General features: G+C 40.7%; 1 protein-coding gene across 2 annotated transcripts in view; it reads left to right on the top strand.

Annotated features, from left to right (window-relative positions):
- LARP4 (La ribonucleoprotein 4) overlaps positions 1-11,572 on the top strand; it is a 52,121-nt gene extending 40,549 nt beyond the window's left edge. For both annotated transcript variants that reach the window (XM_075851918.1, XM_075851920.1), the window contains 2 exons: positions 804-966; positions 7,827-11,572. In XM_075851918.1, coding sequence (XP_075708033.1) covers positions 804-966; positions 7,827-8,156 — 493 coding nt within the window. In that variant the 3' untranslated portion in view covers positions 8,157-11,572. The remainder of the gene's footprint in view (positions 1-803; positions 967-7,826) is intronic.
- Positions 11,573-11,864: the final 292 nt, after the last annotated feature.

The following is an 11,864-nucleotide window of genomic DNA, read 5'->3' on the forward strand; positions in this document are numbered from 1 at the left end:
CCTAGGCGGGTGGGGGGTTAGTTGGACCTTTTCAATCCAGTCTGTTCTAATGATCAACTTCTTGTATCTGCTTTGGCGGTGGCTGCCCGCTGCTTTAGTGAATCTTTGTCTAAATATTTTTATATTTTCATTGTATTTTAGGTTGTTAGGGTTGGACATACAGTGGCTTACGTCTCACACAGGCTCCAATGTTAAAAAAAATAAATTAAAACAAATGCGTGGTATACTTCTATTTTAAGCGGGTGTCTCTGTATCAAATACCATAGTCTACTACGTTATTCCATACAGTTGAAACGATGTATACTGATGTAAACCGGCCCACAGATGCCAAAAGGGCACTTTTTTTTTTTTTTTTGGGCGTCCATTGTGTGAATGGGCCCTATAAATACATTCGGCATATGCGCTAGAAGCTTCTCTGGCGCTTACGCCGAATGTACACTTGTGAATAGACACATAGCCCTATGATGATTACGTGACACACTTAGGGGGTAAAGGACTTGAAGACATTTTTCTGTGCTTTTTCTTTTCTTTATACTTTTTTTTTTTTTTCTCCCCCCTTCTTTCCTTTTACTCCCGCCCCCCCCCCCCCCCCCCACAATTCTACCTACTGATTTTTCCTGGCCAGAATTTGTCTGCATTGTTCTTCCAATGACTGCAAGATTATGAGATCTGAGGGCTATGAGAGAGATCTTATGTGGTCATATTCAAAGTTCTGAAAAGTTAATCTTTAAAAACCTGCTACAGACCAAAATGTAGCTCTACATTGATGATTTGTCTCCCTCTTGGTTTAATGTTCCTCTTAGCAATGCCATTACTGAGAAGAAACCTGCAGAAAACTTTTGTCACAAAGATGTTGCAAGTCAGACCTCTGCAGTGCTACCAGGGTGCAATTCTGCGTCTGTGAAACCAACCAAACCTGCAGCCGCTGAACCCATGGGGAACATCTCTCCTGCTCCGAGTACACAGGTACTGGCATTCACCCGTTTTCAGCACTCGTTGTTTCAAATACTGTTGTTTTAGTCGCTGTTAAACAGTAATTCCTTAGTATAATATGTTCATATAATTGGCAACTGCTGTAAGGCAGACTGAGTACTACATTCCTGTGGCTTTTCTGTGCTTTTTCAGTAGGCTGTAGAAAGGTTTACAACAGCTCGCAGTCTGATAGCTGCTGGTCATGAACCATACCTCAAGTTTTTAAAAACGCAAAGTTCGGTGTACCCCCATAACCATGCCATCCTTACCACCCTCCATTCTACTTTAGAGCCAAAACACAGCAGGAAAGTGACCTGTGATGTATTCCTACTGCAGGGACAGAAGCATCACCTCACAAAACCTTCCATGGCTTTCCTGCTGTCTTTAGTTAGGACACATAAAGCGTAACTAGTTTACAAAACTTTTGATATGTCACAGTGACATATCGGATGTTCTGGGGGTCTGGGTGCCAAGCCCCCCACCATCGCTGAAATGAAGGTGCAGAAGCACTCTATTGTGTATTTTTGCACCTTAGTTTTAGCTATGGTGGTGGTGGGCTCGGCACCCAGACCCTCACCAATCAAAGCTTCTGATATGTGTCTGTGACATATACAATGTTTTTGTTTCTTAATTTAGTTACTCCAACAAAGACTAAGCATTCTCTGGGTAGCTGAAAGCTTCACATTCTCCCTACGGTGTTTTGAGTATCTTTCAGCTAATGAGGCCATAACAGTTAACGGATTGCTTTGTAATTGCTGTTAAATCAGTTGGTTAATTATATTCTGAAATGCACCATACATCTAAATGGTAGTACCTGAAAGGACGCTTCCACCATAAGTCAGCAGTTTATGGCTGGATGTATCCTCAATTTGTTAATTCTAAAGTGAACTAGCAGGCATATTGTTTTCCTTTTGAGATTAAGCCTTATTTGCTGCTGAAGACCTTTATTTGGGAGTTTAAGCGCTCATACACACAGTGCTGAGGCTGCACATGGCACACTTAACCGTACAGCAGCACACAGACAGCTGTATGTATGTGTCGATGGTAAACACACACACACACTCTCGCGCTCTCTTGCTCGCTCGCTCGCTCGCGCTCTCTCTCTCTGCTCGCTCTCTCTCTGCTCGCTCTCTCTCTGCTCGCTCTCTCTCTGCTCGCTCTCTCTCTGCTCGCTCTCTCTCTGCTCGCTCTCTCTCTGCTCGCTCTCTCTCTGCTCGCTCTCTCTCTGCTCGCTCTCTCTCTGCTCGCTCTCTCTCTGCTCGCTCTCTCTCTGCTCGCTCGCTCTCTGCTCGCTCGCTCTCTGCTCGCTCGCTCTCTGCTCGCTCGCTCTCTGCTCGCTCGCTCTCTGCTCGCTCGCTCTCTGCTCGCTCGCTCTCTGCTCGCTCGCTCTCTGCTCGCTCGCTCTCTGCTCGCTCGCTCTCTGCTCGCTCGCTCTCTGCTCGCTCGCTCGCTCTCTGCTCGCTCGCTCGCTCTCTGCTCGCTCGCTCTCTCTGCTCGCTCGCTCGCTCGCTCTCTCTGCTCGCTCGCTCGCTCGCTCTCTCTGCTCGCTCGCTCGCTCTCTCTGCTCGCTCGCTCGCTCTCTCTGCTCGCTCGCTCTCTCTGCTCGCTCGCTCTCTCTGCTCGCTCGCTCTCTCTGCTCGCTCGCTCTCTCTGCTCGCTCGCTCTCTCTGCTCGCTCGCTCTCTCTGCTCGCTCGCTCTCTCTGCTCGCTCTCTCTGCTCGCTCTCTCTGCTCGCTCGCTCTCTGCTCGCTCGCTCGCTCTCTGCTCGCTCGCTCTCTCTGCTCGCTCTCTCTGCTCGCTCGCTCTGCTCGCTCGCTCTGCTCGCTCGCTCTGCTCGCTCTCTCTGCTCGCTCTCTCTGCTCGCTCTCTCTGCTCGCTCTCTCTGCTCGCTCGCTCTCTCTGCTCGCTCGCTCTCTCTGCTCGCTCGCTCTCTCTGCTCGCTCGCTCTCTCTGCTCGCTCGCTCTCTCTGCTCGCTCGCTCTCTCTGCTCGCTCGCTCTCTGCTCGCTCGCTCTCTCTGCTCGCTCTCTCAGCTCTCCGGTGGTTCCAAAAAGTATGTGATTTATTCAGTCAACAGCTGCAACGTTTCCGTCCTGCTATGCTTGAAAAAGGTCCTATAGCAGGACGGAAACGTTGCAGCTGTTGACTGAATAAATCACATACTTTTTGGAACCATCGGAGTTCTGTGGGATTTCTTTTGTTTGTCTTATAATCCACGGATCTGGATTACCTGCTTGCACCCATTACTGTGTGAGTGTGAGTGTGAGTGTTCGAGCAGCAAAATAAAATTGTAATTTATAACCCAAGGTGAACGGCATAAAGAAAAAAAAAAAAACATTGTCTGAATTTATGGTTTTCGGTCACCTTGCTTGCCAAAAATTACAATAAAAAGTGATCGCATGTACCCCAAAATGGTACCAACCTAAACTACAGATTTTCCCGCAACAAATAAGACCTCACACAGCTCCGGTGGAGAAAAAAGTTAGACACAAAATGTCAAGTGTGTTCCAAAAGCGGATAAGATTGGGCACCATTTATCAGCGCGACACCGGCCACATATCTGCGGATTATTATTTATTTACCCTATTATACCCTGATGTACCCCAAAAGAGCTTACATATACCCCCACATTATACACTGAAATTCCAGTAAACCCCAAACAGAACTACCAAGCAAAACCTGCACTCCAAATGGTGCTCCCTCACTTCTGAGCCCTATACTGTGCCCAAACAGCACCTTACTTCTACATACATGGCATCGCCATACCCAGGAGAATCTGATTAACATTTTATGAGGTATTTGTCTTCAGTGGCACAAACTGGGCACAACATGTTGTGCACTAAAACGACATATCCGAGAAATTTTAATTTTCACTTTGCGCCATCCGCTACCCATTAACACCTTTTGCGCACCCCAACTTAATAGCATGTCGTGATGCGGGGGTGATGCATGCTGAGCCTGTGCCATACGCTATGGGTGTCAGCTGTGTATTACAGCTTACACGGAACTAACGGACTGCAACAGCAATCACGCGCTGTTAGAGGAGCCTGTAAAAATGACCATATACTGCAATACATTAGTATTGCAGTGTATTGTACCAGCGATCTAATGATTTCACTAATAACTGTATTTTTTTTATTTTTTTACACATTTTATTAATGTAAAAAAAAAAAACCTTTTCAGAATTTTCCGCTAATGTAATGAATAAACACTTTGGTATCGCTGCGCCCATAAAGTCTGGACTATTACAATATACCATTATTTAACTCACACGGTGAATGCCGTGAAAAATAAAATATTTAAAGCGGCTCTGTCACCAGATTCTCAAATCCCTATCTCCTATTGCATGTGATCGGCGCTGCAATGTAGATAACAGTAAAGTTGTTTTTTTTTTTTGTTTTTTTTTTAAAGTTCATTTTTGGCCAAGTTATGAGCCTTTTTATATATATATATATATATATATATATATATATATACATATACAAATGAGGTTTGAAATGGACAACTGGGCGTGTATTGTTTTTAACTGGGCGTGTTTACGTGTATGACGCTGACCAATCAGTAACCAGTCCGCATCATACACATCTCCATTGATTTACACAGCAGCGATGTGCAGCCACATAAACAGAGATTAACGTTAATCAAGTGTCCTGATAATGAATACACATGACCTCCAGCCTGGACGTCATGTGTATTCACAATCCTGACACTTCTGAATCTTTTCTGTGAGATTTGCAGCAAGTGAAACGAAATCTCGTTTACCTCCGTAATCTCGCGAGATTTCGCTTCCCTTGCCGGAGTCTCACAGAAAAGATTCAGAAGTGTCAGGATTCTGAATACACATGACGTCCAGGCTGGATGATCATGTGTATTCATTATCAGGACACTTGATTAACGTTAATCTCTGTTTATGTGGCTGTACATCGCTGCTGTGTAAATGAATGGAGAGGAGTGTATGATGCTGACTGGTCACTGATTGGTCAGCGTCATACACGTAAACACGCCCAGTTAAAAACACAATACACGCCCAGTTGGACATAACGAAAAAAAAACGCCCAGTTGTCCATTTCAAACCTCATTTGCATATATATAAAATAGCTCATAACTTGGCCAAAAATGAACGTTTTAAAAAACAAAAACAAAAACAAACACATTACTGTTATCTACATTGCAGCGCCGATCACATGCAATAGGAGATAGGGATTTGAGAATCTGGTGACAGAGCCTCTTTAACACTAATTAACCCCATGTTTCTCAGTCATAATGGACAACAGTGGGTTAATGTGTGAGATACATGATTGGGTTAATTACTGTTAATGTGCGGCACAAGGAGGTTCAAAATTCAGACTACCTGGTGCCTCACAATATTAAGGGAAAACAGTTTTTATTTTAAACTTCGTAAACATCATAAATGACGCTATTTATTACGGTCACGACGATACCTAATGTGTGTGTTTTATGTATTGTGTGTTTTATGTATTAAAAAATTTGTTTTTTATTTAACATTACTTTATTTTATTTGTAACTTTTTTTTTTATTTTAAACTTTAATATGCTGGCATATATGTATATACCGAGAGTACACAGGCAGTTGTTAGGACATACCTCAGTATGCCCTACCAGGAAATCTGGGCAGACAGCCCTGGGGTCCTTCAGTGGACCCTGGGCTGTCTGCCCATATATGGTATGTCCCTCGATTGCATCACAGGGATTCCCTGTAACGCAATCCAAAGGACACACCCCCCCCCCCCCCCCCTTCTTATTTTCCCCTTGGATGCTGCAGTCAGCTTTGATTGCAGCATTTAGGGGAATGTCGGCAGAGTTGAGTTTTCTCTTATCTCTGCCGTTAGAGCGGGGCTGCAGATGTGTAATACAGCCATTGCCCTGCTCCTGACAATAAGCATGTGCTGCACTGACGAGCGGCGGCGCAGGCACTGGAAACAGAACATGGGGGTGTTTAGTAGTGCGCCCGCCATGTTCTGTCTTCAGTGCCGGCGCTCAAGAATGCAGCGCTGGCAGCATCACATCATGCTGGCCGCTCGCACACACTTTTCAGGAGCGGGGCAATGGCTGTATTACAACTGCAACCCCACTCTAACAACATTCATGTATCGCACAGCTTCGTATCGAAATACATGAATTAACGGTATTGAACAGTTTGAGGGTGCAGGGTATCTAAACCGTATCGAAGTTTCGATGCATCGTGCAACTCTAGTCCAAACAGTTTATTACCGCATATGGCATATTGCAGTAATCGGGAGAAATTGCTTTACAAATGTTGGTGTTTTCTCCTTTATTCCTTGTAAAAAATAAACATTTGTTTTTCAGGGAAAAATTGTTTTCATTTTCATGGCCTGATAACTGTGGTGTTAAAATGCTCCATACACCCCTAGAAAAATGTATTAAGGTTTTCAAATAGGGTTCACTTTTGGGGGGTTTCCACTATTTTAGCACCACAAGACTTCTTCAAACCTGACATGGTGGCTAAAATATATTCCAAAAAAAAAAAGTAGGCCGCCAAATCCACTAGGTGCTCCTTTGCTTCTGAGGCCGGTGCTTCAGTCAATTACACCACTAGGGCCACATGTGGGATATTTCTTTAAACTGCAAAATCTGGTCAATAAATATTGAGTTGCGTTTCTCTGATACAATTTTTTCTTCTACACAAAGTTTTATTACAAATTAATTTCGGCAAAAATAAAAATGTTTTACATTTCACCTCCACTGCTTTATTCCTGTGAAACGCCTAAAGGGTTGAGACTCTCTGAATACTGTCTTGAATACTTTGAGGGGTGCAGTTTTTAAAATGGGGTGATTTATGGGTTCGATGATTATATATATATATATATATATATATATATATATATATATATATATATATATATATATATATATATGGCCCTCAAAGCCGCTTCCGAACTGAACTTGTCCCTAAAAAAATTTATTTTTGAAATGTTCTTGAAAATGTGAGAAATTGCTGCTAAAGTTTAGCCTTGTAAGGTCCTAGAAAAATAAAATGTTCAAAAAAACAATGCAAACAAAGTAGAAATGTGGGAAATGTTAATTAGTAACTATTTTTTTTGTGTGGTATCTGTTTTACAAGCAGATACATATACATTTTGAAAAAAGCTGATTTTTGCTACTATTTAGTATTTATTTGTGAAAAACACCTATTTAAATTTATCGACAATTTTTCCACTAACAAATGACAATATGTAATGAGTAAACCAGCTCCGAATCGCTTGGCATAAGCATTCCGAAGTTATTACCACAAAGTGACAAATTTCAGATTTGAAAAAATCTGCTTCATCCTCGAGGCCAAAACAGGCTCAGTCCTGAAGGGGTTAAAGTCGTTGTCTCACGATGAAAACCCCTGTCCTAAAAGTGGGGGAAGGTGTCCAGAATGGTGAGCTGCTCTGTAATAGTGGCTCCTGCTTTGTAGAGCCAGCTTACCCATGCATTGCGTGGCTGGCCATTCATTTGACGTGGTTGCTGCAGTGAAAATGAGTGGCCAGATGCTGATCACTGGGAGTTGGAAAAGTCAATCCCATGGTGCTCAGGTGATCGAAGAATTGGAGACTGTTCAAAGAGGGGTGGTCTTCGTGAGACAGCCCCTCTAATATGTGATTTCACTTAAAAAGATGTTTTTTCTTACCTGCATGACGGCCAAAAGTTCAGACTGTACAATGACTTCACTGCCTGCGTGTGTGTTGTGGAATGTTATGTAACAGGCCTTAATCTGTTCCATTATTTATGTGTGAGTGTTTGTTAATTTATTCTGAGTTATCCATATTGGGTTCCGTGAACCTGACATTTACCTCCATGTGTTTACAATTACAACCATTTTGTTTTTAAGGAACCACGGAAGCTGAGTTATGCTGAAGTATGCCAGAGGCCTCCCAAGGAGCTCCTTCCAGTTCAGCCCCTTCGTGAGCTTCGTACAAATATAGCACCACCTGCCAAAAATGAAGAAACTTCTATTCCAGATAAAGGTTCGGAAAAGACCCATGAGAAGGTTGAAGGAAAAGTAAAAGAATCTCCTGGACACCGAAGCAATGGAACACCCCGAGGTGGTTCTGGAAAAATCAGGGAACAGAGGCGCCAGTTTGGACGCAGGTCTTCACCTCAGGGAGCAACACGGCGTAATGGCAAGGAGCAATATGTGCCACCAAGATCACCAAAGTAAAAACTTGCTATCTCAAGCGTCAAATCAGACTGATGATGTCAAAGAAAAGACTTGATCACAAATGGACGTCATTTATGCTGATGATTTTGTATAAAGAGGGCGTAATGGAATCCAATATTCATCTCAGACCTGTATTTGAGGTGGTAGTATGTTCCAGATGTGATTTAACGAGACAGAAAATGTAGGAGTTTTTTGTTTTTTTTTGGGAGGGGTCCTATGGGGATTTTTTATTTTTTTTTCTTCTTTGGCAGAAGTTACCTGCTATATATATATATAATTTTCAGGGTTGTGGTATAAACCTAGAAGACCCTCAGTCAAAGGGGGTAAAAGAAAATATTTTTGAAAAATAGATCTGCTAAAAATTAAAAAAAAGAAAAAAAGAAATAGAAATTTAAAATTTAATTTTTTTAATCTATTTAAGGCTTTGCTGGTAGTATATGTATGCCATTTTGGCCTTGAAGTGGGAAAAAACCAGTGTGTGGTCAGTGTGTTATGTAACTGTGGCCAGATGCTGTTTTGTCACAGATTATAAAACTGAATGTACAGCTATTCTGTAATGTCTATTAGCTTGAAATTTAGTTTGTCTTTTGACCTTACTAAAATTTCTTTTGAAGCTGTTTACGTATCAAGCCAGAATTTTTGGGAAGATGACAAACGCTTAGCTATAGCAAAGGCATGTGTGTCTCTAATCCAAGTCTTGTCATGTGTAAGATTTTTTTTTTTTTTTTTCTTCAGTCTCCAGCATGGTTTTCACATTAGCTGTGTTAATCTGTAAGTCCATGCCGTGTATATGTATGTCGTCTTTAAGAAAGGGCTATGCATAACTGATCTGATATCAAATCGTTCTCACTGGACTGATTCAAGATTCTCTATCTGTGACAAGCCTGTGGGGTGTTTCATAGATTTGTAGTAAACTGTTGCAGTCTCTACCATATCACTTGTAAAAGCCATACTTTTTTTTTTTTTTTTTTTGTAGATTTAGGTATTTTCTTACAGACTCCCCTTCCACCCCCACCCCAATATTCTTCATGGTGACTCTATAGTTATGATAGACCGCATCGCAAGTGAACTGGTTTTATATTGGACTTTTTTTTTTTTTTCTCCATTATCCAAAAATTGTACAAATGTGATGCAAACTTGCCCTGTCCACTGTTTCAAAGTTTTTTTTCAGTACATTTATATTCCTCTGTATACATTCTCTAAGACAGGTTTATGGGTTGTTTTTTTTCTTTGTGGTTATGTTTTTGTTTTCTTTTTAGAACATGAAGTCCTATCTGAATTGCACCATTCACTGCTATTTTTGTATAGTGGGCCTACACAATGACATCTTGCATGTCTACTGAAATTGACTTGTGAGCACTCATATTGTGCTAGTTACAAAGACATGATGGACCTGTTTTCTCATTAATCACTGGAGCAGGTTCCATCTTAACCCTTTTTATATCTTGTTCTAGTCCAAATCTGGAAATGTGAATGCAGTGCATTTAAACCTATTCTTTTGGAAATAGGACTTGAGTATTTCTTAATTGTACTATATTTTTTTTTTTCTAGATGTAAAATAAATTATCATTGATTGTGACTTGCAGAAATCTTATTATGTAAGTTGATTTAATATGTGAAATTGAAAGGATGTTCTGTTGTGTACAGTTTTTTTTTTTGTTTTTTTTTGTGCTTCAGCTCACATACGGAAAGCCAACAATTTGAAATCGGCGTTACTGTATAAGTGCTACATAAGCCTCTTCTCCATAGCAAAAGGTATTTATTTGAATTTTTCGTGCAAGAAATTTTGTTGCCCTCGTGGGCTTTCTTTTTTTTTTTTCTCCTTTTTTTGAACTGTGGCAATATCAAAATATATTTAAAGCGGTTTTCCGGGTTCCTAAAAAAATGTTTTCCCAATGGCTCCAAATTACATGAATTAACAAAACAAGCCATGCTCGCCTAACCCTTCCGGCGATCCAGTGCTGATGCTCCGACACCAAACCGAGTAATTGTTTACATGCAGGCAGCATGTGACCCCCTGCAGCCAATCGGAGGGCTCAGTGGTGATTTATTTCTGCCAGAAATCTAGCACATGACCACTGAGGACTCTAGCTGCAGTGGTCACTTGCTGCCTGCATGTAAACAATCATGGAGTGCCACTGGCGTGTCAGCACTAGATCATCCCAGGAAAGGATAGACTAGTACTGCTAATTCATGTCATTTGTAGTAATTGGTTAAAAAAAAACATTACGAACCAGAATAACCCCTTTTTAAGGCTGTGAAAATATCTAGGTTCTAAACTACAAATGCGATATGTTACATGACCAGCACAGTCATTCAGACTGTTAACTCAAGCATATTGTCTCACACATAATCAGGAACTCGGATATAGACAAAAGCCATTGACTTCTTTTTAAATTCAATTCTGTACTTTTGATGTCCCTTTTAATCATTATCGGATATACCTGCTTATAGCTATATTTAGCTTTTTTTCATGGCAACAGAATGTTATTAACTAGTCCCATAAATTTGCATGTTCCAAAAATATTAATTTTACAGGGTGTTGATTTTGTCTTGCATTTTGAGTTCTTTTGGCTGCGTGGAAGCTTAAAAAATAGCTTCAGCTTAGATTCAAAGTACTGATCCTACCACTATTAATACACGATCAAACTGTAACGCATATAAGAACCATCTAAAATGGTGTGGTAAAACATTCCTTCTATAACTAGAAATGCTGATAAATTAGTTTGATTTACAGTCTTCTGTATCGCTTCAAACAGACAACGGTTTTACCCGGGAACGCATCTCTTTGGCGATTGATAAATACGTGTGAAGTTCCTGAGCTTTCTGTGGAAACTGCACTAGGATAGAGTGATTGCTTTTGGTTTTATATGTTTTATTTGTTATACATTTTTATTTTTTCCCCAGGTTCATTTGAGTTTTATTCTAGAATATTTACGCAAGTGTGCTACTTCAGTAATGCAATTTTTTGTTCTGTATATTGTGTTGTCAGGGCTTCCTTTTACTGTGGTACCATAGTTATCAGCTTTTGTGTTTTGATGATCAAGAAACAGTTTGTCTTGAATCTGGAACATTATTTAGAAATTTGTCCTCACCTTCTGGCACTTATAAATCTGCTTATGTTACACTTTTTAATTGTCATAAGCAAAACTTTTAGGCTGAACTGTGAGAAAATGTATCTACATTATTTTACCTGATTCAAACTTGGCGTTTTGTCAGTTGTGGGGCTTCTTAGTCAAAATAAACATGCATTTCCCCCCCATCCCCATTGTTCCAGTTTATTGTCCGAATTAAAAATTGTAAAGTAGGGTTCATGCTTTAAATGTATGTGTTTGTATTCTATTCTGGACTTTGCCAAGGTGCTATGAAATATTGAAATACCAGATTTAGAAGAATAAAGCTGATTCGAAGGGTGATTCAAAGGTCTGTGGTTTCATTTCCCTCAAATTTTGTAAAAAATACAAATTTAAGCTAATGAATTTTGTCAACAAGGCGGACATTGACCACTTCAGAAACCGAAGTAGTTCAAGACAGTGCATACATAATAGAACCGTACAATACATGTCATAAGTACAGTAAAGTGTATACATATAGTAAAGAAAGTTCAAAAAGGCTAGTATGAGGTGCCTCAATGCTTAAAGTGCTATTCCTATCTTAAACATTTACAGAATATTCCATAAATGTCTTATAGATGCTCTGACCCGCACC

The sequence above is a fragment of the Rhinoderma darwinii genome, chromosome 2 (assembly GCF_050947455.1).
Source record: "Rhinoderma darwinii isolate aRhiDar2 chromosome 2, aRhiDar2.hap1, whole genome shotgun sequence".
Classification (NCBI taxonomy): Eukaryota; Metazoa; Chordata; class Amphibia; order Anura; family Rhinodermatidae; genus Rhinoderma; species Rhinoderma darwinii.